This window comes from Monodon monoceros, unplaced genomic scaffold (genome assembly GCF_005190385.1).
Source record: "Monodon monoceros isolate NGI ecotype Baffin Bay Population unplaced genomic scaffold, NGI_Narwhal_1 Super_Scaffold_13, whole genome shotgun sequence".
NCBI classification, from domain to species: Eukaryota; Metazoa; Chordata; class Mammalia; order Artiodactyla; family Monodontidae; genus Monodon; species Monodon monoceros.
Genome location: NW_021703769.1, coordinates 14,785,488 through 14,792,421, shown reverse-complemented (window position 1 = coordinate 14,792,421; position 6,934 = coordinate 14,785,488). Strand labels below are relative to the sequence as shown.

Sequence of the window (6,934 nt, the reverse complement as noted above, 5' to 3'; positions counted from 1 at the left end):
AATTCCACCTGTGGAATCACAATCTGTGTTTCCACGAGACCCACAGGGAGAGTCAAGTCTGAGAAGCGCTCTTACTGGGCATTTGGCCCAGCAGGCAGAAGCAGGTAAGGTGGGGAGATTATGCAATAAACAGGACCCAGCCCAGCTCCACCCTTTCCTCACTCCCCTCCTCACTGCCTGTCCCACCCCTCAGCTGGGATATGAAAAGCTCTGTCAGCCCCCAGCTTTCTTCAGAAGCCCTCCTGCAAGGCCACGAACATGAGCCGGCTCTGCCTCTCCATCACCCTTCTCGTCCTCCTGGGCACCCTGGTGGCCTGCACCCCAGGGGGTGAACACAAGAGCCATGCCAGAGGTAAGTCCCGGCTCACCTCTCCTCCACAGGCTGGGGAGGGATGAGGGGAGTCCATGGAGGGGCTGGGGAGCAGGGTTGGGGTGGGTGCTGACAGCCTCTCTGGATTTCTCCTGGGAAGTTGGGCAGTTTTAACTCCAGGGGCATTTCATGACTCTCAATAGGAAAAAAATTAAAATTAAAATTAAAAAAATATATATCCCACCAAATTTACTGGATCAGGGACCTCATCTCTGAGACTCTCTATTCCTGGTCAGTGCCGTGTCCCTGAACCTCACTGTAGTGTGATAAAAAGATCAGTATTTGATCCTTGCCCTGATCCTGAAACAGACCTCCTGAAACGCTTGGATTTACTCTCTTTCATAGGTCACAAGATGAGTCAAGGAAGGCGATCCGAGAGACCTTCAGTCTGGCCTTCAAAAACACTCAGACATGCGTTTAGAGGTTAGAACTTTCAACAGCCCGCATCCCAGCACCTCTGGGGAGAGGGGAGGGTATTGAGATGGAGATCAATCACCAATGACCGATGATTCAATCAATATGCCTATTATTGACACCTCAATAAAAATCCATAAATATTGGGGTTAAGAGAGCTTTCGGGGTGGTGAGCACATGGAGGTGCTGTGAGGGGGTGCGCTCCACTAGGGCACGGGGCCTCCACACACCTCTACTCCCCCTTTGCCCTGCGCATCTCCTCCATTTCGCTGTCCCTGAGCTTTACCCTTTATAATAACCTGGGAACGGTAAGTAAAGGGTTTTCCTGATTTCGGTCACCGCTTCTGTTGAGTTATTGAACACAGACGTGGGGTCATGGAGCCTCCGATTTTTAGCCAGTCGGTCACAAGCATGAGTGACTCTGGACCACATGGCTCGCATTTGAAGTGAGGACAGTCTTGAGTCCTCAACCTGTGGGATCTGCAGTAACTCCACCAATTTAGTATCAGAAGTAAATTGAGGGACTTCCCTGGTGGTCCACCGGGTAACACTCCCCCCTTCCAATGCAGGGCTCCTGGGTTCGATCCTTCGTCATGGAATCAGATACTACACGCCAGAAATAAGAGTTCCCATGCCCCACCTAAAGTTCCCTCATATCGCAACTAAAGATTTTACCTGCCACAACAAAGATCCCGCGTGCGTAACGAAGATCCAGCAAGCTGCAACAAAGATTCCGCATGCCTCCACAAAGATCCCGAATGCCTCAACCAAGACCTTGCACGTGGCAACAAACATCCCACACCGGGCAACTAAGATCCCGCACATGGCCACGAAGATCCCGTGAGCTCCAACTAAGACTTGCCACAGCCAAATACATACATACATACACACATATTAAAAAAAAAAAAGAACTAAATTGACTCGTGGGATGGCTACTGGTTATTGGGGAATTGGTTAATGATGGTGGAGACACAACATACTTGGTGTCAGGGAAAAACCCAGACTCTTCCCTGTAATTTTGGGGCTCAGGAGAGGCTTGGGGATGGGGGAGTAATGAACGTGGGACACTGCACCCAGAAAACACTTACCAAGTTACCAGTATTTTCAGAATTCCTGGCAGAATCAGGTAGTATATCAAATGGGTTGTGACATGATAGTACGTTGTCCTGACCCTATCACCCACATGCTGTGTGTCCTGGGACAAGTCATTTGCAGTTTCCTCACCTGAAAGGGGATACATATTACATGGGTTGTTTGAACAGCTTACCAGTCATGCATTTAAAGAGTTTACTCACATTTCATGGCCAACTTTGTCCATTTTCCGCCAAGATGTGTTAATCTGAAAAAACTTCTCTACTTCCTTTGGGCAAGAAAGAATATTTAGGTGTCAAATAATTACTCCTCTAGGATTAAAATTAATCAGAAAGACGTGGGACCATTGAGCAGAGCAACTGCAGGGAAAGCAAGAAACACAACGCTTCTGTGAGTTGCTCCTGGGACCAAGGCTGATACAGTCTTAGTAAAGGCTCAAGGCCCTTTCCCTTGCCCCCTTTTGACTATCATTTTATTACCCTCTCAAGATATAGAATGAGAGGTAGATTGATAATCACGTAGGCCTGCCCCATCATCAAGGAGACTTTGCACTAACAGGAATTCCATTATCTCCATTCTATTCAATGACTATGCGCTTGGCATGAGCATGAAATGGAAGATTCGTTCCCTGGCCATATATTTATTAAGTCCCTACAGGCTTGGTTTTCGGTGTGGGGAAAGAGCTGTAGACAGAATATGGAAAAATACCTTGCCTTCTCAGAGTGAGACCCACAAGAGCAAAAGGGGAAATGCTCTGCTAGGTTATGAGGTTTTGAAGGTAGAGAGTGATGGGGATAAAAGAGGCTGTGCTCTTTCCGTAGACTGATCAGCGAAACCCTCTGTGATAAGGGGGCGTTGGAGCAGAGGCTGCAGAAAGAACGTGCCTGCTGTGAACCAGCGGCAGCAATCACCAGGGTGGCTGGAGCTGAGTGGGTGGGAGGGGAGGAGGGCGGAAGGGATGAGACCAAAGAGGCCATGGGGACAGGTCCTGACCAGCCTGGTAGGATGAGAATCGGAATTTGACTGTGAGAGAGATGGGAAGTCACTGAGGGACTGGTCATGGGAGCAATGGGATAGGATCCCTGTGGCTGCAGTACGGAGAGTGGCCTCTAGGGGACCAAGGGCAGAGACAGAGGCCCAGGGAGCAGGCTGCTGCAGGGGTCCAGGTGAGCAATGATGGAACGAGTACCTATGTTGTTCCCTGGGTCGATGCCAGTCCTTTTGAACAACAGGAATCTCTTCCTCTGTTGAGGTTTCTATGGAGGCTTCATTATCTAGTCATGATGCATTAAATCATTAGCCACTGGTGATTTTTCAACCTCCAGCTCCTCTCCGATCCCTGAGGTTGGGCGGCGGGCTGAACTGTGGATGGGAGGCCACGAGGGAGAGGGTAGGAATGAAAGTTGCAACCCTCCTGTCAGGCAGTGGTTTCCCCTGGCAACCAGAGCCCATTCTGGGGTTACTAGGGTCTTCCCAAAAGTCACCTAGTTCACATAACAAAAGACACTTTTATTGCTTTCAGCACTTAGGAAATAGCAAGGTTTGTAAGATATCTCTGTGCCAGGATATTACAAAGAACAAATATATATATATATATATATATATATATATATTGCTTATTATAAGTCACAGTATCAATATAGCGTCAATATTCAATTTAGAGAGTCCCTGTGCCGTAACAAAAGAGAACACGCTGGTATGTTTTCTTCATGCCTTTTTCCATTACAGCATGATGTCTTCACATTTTTATTAATGGTGGAAACCTTTTACCATACACATAAATGCAGACAATAGTATTATAAAACCCAGGTACCAGCTCCAATAATTATTGATATATGGAGAATATTTTTTACCTGTGTTCTCCTTTTTTCTTTTCTTCTTTTTTGGTTAGAGTTTTTTAAAGCTAATCAAGAGCATCATACCAATTAATCTTAAATACATCATGAAGGAGATATAAACTTTTTCATGATTACCATATCATGGTCACGCCTAGCATCATTAATAATAATGTCTCAGAAAGCAGGTTGGCAAATGGCCTTTTCAATTTGACCAGCCCCCAGAACCCTAACACTCTCTATCGCAAACAAACCGGTGGTTTCAGCTGTGACCCTGTAGACTGACCTGTGATGCCAATCCTCCTAACCGACTCAGAGGCCCTCCCATCTCAGCAGGTTCTCAGCCTGCCTTCTGCCTGGAGCCTCAGTACACGGGTCCCTACAGGGCCCGGAAGATCAGGTACTTCTACAACGCCAAGTCCGGGCACTGCGACGTCTTTATATACGGCGGCTGCCGAGGGAAGAAGAACAACTTCCTGGCTGCAAGGACTGCGTGAAGACCTGCGGTGGTCTCGCGGGATTCCAGGAGTAAGAAAGGCGGCAGGGCAGGGTGTGAGGGGAAGGGCTGGGGAAAGAGGTGGAGCTCAGGGGGCCACCCACCATTCACACCTGCACAGTGTCTTTCCTCCTCGCTGCCTCCCAGGACAAGTGGCTGCAGTGTCCTGTGAAACCACACACTGAGCACATCCTCCACGGGCCAGCTTGGCAGAAGGTCACCCCTAGAAGCCCCGTCATGAGAATCTGAGCTTCCTCACATGCTCCCCTTTTTCAGATGGAAACACTGAGTCAGCCACCCTACAGAGCAGGTCTGCAGAGCTCCTGAGCTCCCCACCTAGGCTTGGAAACTCACTTCCTTCTTGCTGGCCATTCTGGTCCTGGGAGCACTGTGGTTGCTCATTTCTGGGAGAGTCGAGGATCTGTCAAGATGAATGGTGTCCAAGTGTGTCCTGCCCCTCTTCCTGCCTCAGTCTGTCCATCTGAGACCAGGGAACAGCAGAGACTCCTCCCAACAGCAGAGACTCCTCTTTTCTCCCCCGTCCTCTCTCACGTGTCTGTCTTTCTCTCCCAGTGTCCTCCTCCCTCTGGTCCAGGTTAGAGGCCCCCAGACCCAGAAGCCCCCAAGGGGCCTGTCGACCCTCCACCTCCCACCTCCCTGCTCAAGTGACTGAGTCTCTAGTTTCAAACCTTTCAGACCCCTGGGGGCATCTTCAGAGAAATCACAAGGTGGGAACATCACAGGGGTTTATTCTGGATAAAGACCACGGATCCCAACACTGTGGGACCCCAGTCATATCTCTGCTTCTAGTCCTCAGTTTTTCCCTCTGAAAAATGAGAATCTTGAATTGCATGCTATCTAGGGCCTCTTCTTGAATTAGATGGAATACACCTGGGGCAGGCAGAAGATGTTTATCTGTTTGTGATACTGTGCCCTGTGAGAGGTACATTCATATCCAACACATGAGTGGCCAATTTCTGGCTACGTGATATAACAGCACCTCACTCTTTGGAGCTACATAGTCTTCCTCCTTCCTTGTTTTAATATTTTTAAATTTATTTATTGGGCCGTGCCACGCATCACATGGGATACAGTTCCCCAATCAGGGATCAAACCCGCACCCCCTGCATTGGAAGCGCAGAGACTTAACCTCTGGACCGCCAGGGGAGTCCCTTAGTCTTCCTCTTTAAAAGAGGTGCCATGAGTACTGGGTTTTTTAGGATTATTTTAAGGATTAAAAAGAAAAGCATAAACCAGAGCTTGCAATCTGGCTAGAATATAAGTATTTTTAGCCCACACAGTACATTTTATAATTTTGAAACATTTGCCAAGATTTAACAGTGGGGGATTTCATATAAAAGTGAATTTCTGGCACTGTTGGGAAGGTAAATGATTTGGCAACACAGTCCTGCAATTTAACAAGAGCTGTGGCTCTCAAACTTGAGTGAGCCTCAGACTCACTTAGCCAGGCGTTCAGACACAGATTTGAGATCTCCACCCGCAGAGTTTTGATCAGTAGGACAGGGGCGGGACCTGAGTTTCTGCATCAGACAGGTTTCTGGGTTTGCTGTTGGTGCCGCTCAAGGGACCACACTTTGAAAACCATGAACTAAGCTAAGTAGAGCTGCTCTCTTCTCATGAGGGGAGCATTCTCTCCAGTTTCCATAATCCTCACCATGCCTTATTGTTCCCTCTTCCTCACCCCCATTTCACCTACTTCCATCCACATCACTCACCTGATGTGGAAGGAATTCAAAATTGTGACCTCTGGGGTGGGCTCACAGTAAGTGTTCAGTAAAAGGTAGCTTTTTCTTATTTAACAGTCTTATGCAGTGTTATTATTCCTATTTTACAGATGAAGCAACTGAAATTCAGCTAAGGGGAAATGACTTGCTGAAACAAAAACAGCAGAAAATAGAAAGAAGACACTTGACAAAAACTGTTAGTCATGTGGCCCCAGTTATTTCAATATTACTAATACACAAACACACAAACAACACACAGGCAAATGTATCTGATATTAACATAGATGAGGCATCAAAGATTGCAGACGTGACTTCATGAGAGTAAAATCATTTTTATCAAGAAAAAGAAGAAGGGAAATAGAAAACAGAAGAAGGAAAGGTTAAAAGAGGAGGTTCCATGAGTCAGTTGTAGACATGCCCACCTTAAGGTAACTGTAAACAAGTAACATTGAAGATCTGAGAAATTCCCAGGAACAAAGGTTATGCCTTTCACCATACAATGGAGCTTTCTCCTCTTGGACTGTTGAACCCATTCAAACTCCCTTATCTCCAAGGAAACTTCTCTCTCTGAGTATATGGGCTATTTTGTTGCTTTGTCACCTAGCGTCTCTTTGTCCTTTTCCTGATACAGTAGCCTGATTTTGCTTGAGGAATGACTCTTCCTCCACCCAGGACTGGTGGGATTGGGCCGCCTGTCAATCAAAGTGCCTGCCCTACCCCCAGACCAAGAGTGGCCAATCAGATGCTCTCCCTGGAATTTAACCTTGATCAATGAATCCCAAAAGACCTAAAAATGGAGGTCATTCAGAGGTGGCCTGGGAAGACCTTAGTTCTTCCTCGCTTACCATCCTTTCCAAGCTGAGATCTTTTAGCACTCCCCTCAGTCCGTGAGCTGAACTAAATCAATTAGTGCTATGGGTGTCAACAGAAGAGTCCAAAAGGATCTCACTTAAGGGTACAATCAGGAAGGGAGAATGGATGC

At 47.3% G+C, this 6,934-nt stretch overlaps 1 protein-coding gene across 1 annotated transcript; it reads left to right on the top strand.

The window, feature by feature from the left end:
* Positions 1-258: 258 nt before the first annotated feature.
* Positions 259-4,208, top strand: LOC114894809 (pancreatic trypsin inhibitor-like). The gene is made up of 2 exons (XM_029221855.1): positions 259-352; positions 4,048-4,208. Exons 1-2 carry the CDS (start codon positions 259-261, stop codon positions 4,206-4,208), a joined length of 255 nt encoding a protein of 84 aa, XP_029077688.1.
* The last annotated feature ends 2,726 nt before the right edge of the window (positions 4,209-6,934 follow it).

Excerpts from the sequence above, each read along its gene's own strand:
- LOC114894809 (XM_029221855.1), top strand. The coding sequence starts at position 259 with ATGAGCCGGCTCTGCCTCTCCATCACCCTTCTCGTCCTCCTGGGCACC. Across the intron at positions 353-4,047 it reads ACACAAGAGCCATGCCAGAG|GTTCTCAGCCTGCCTTCTGC; the intron begins GTAAGTCCCGGC and ends CCATCTCAGCAG.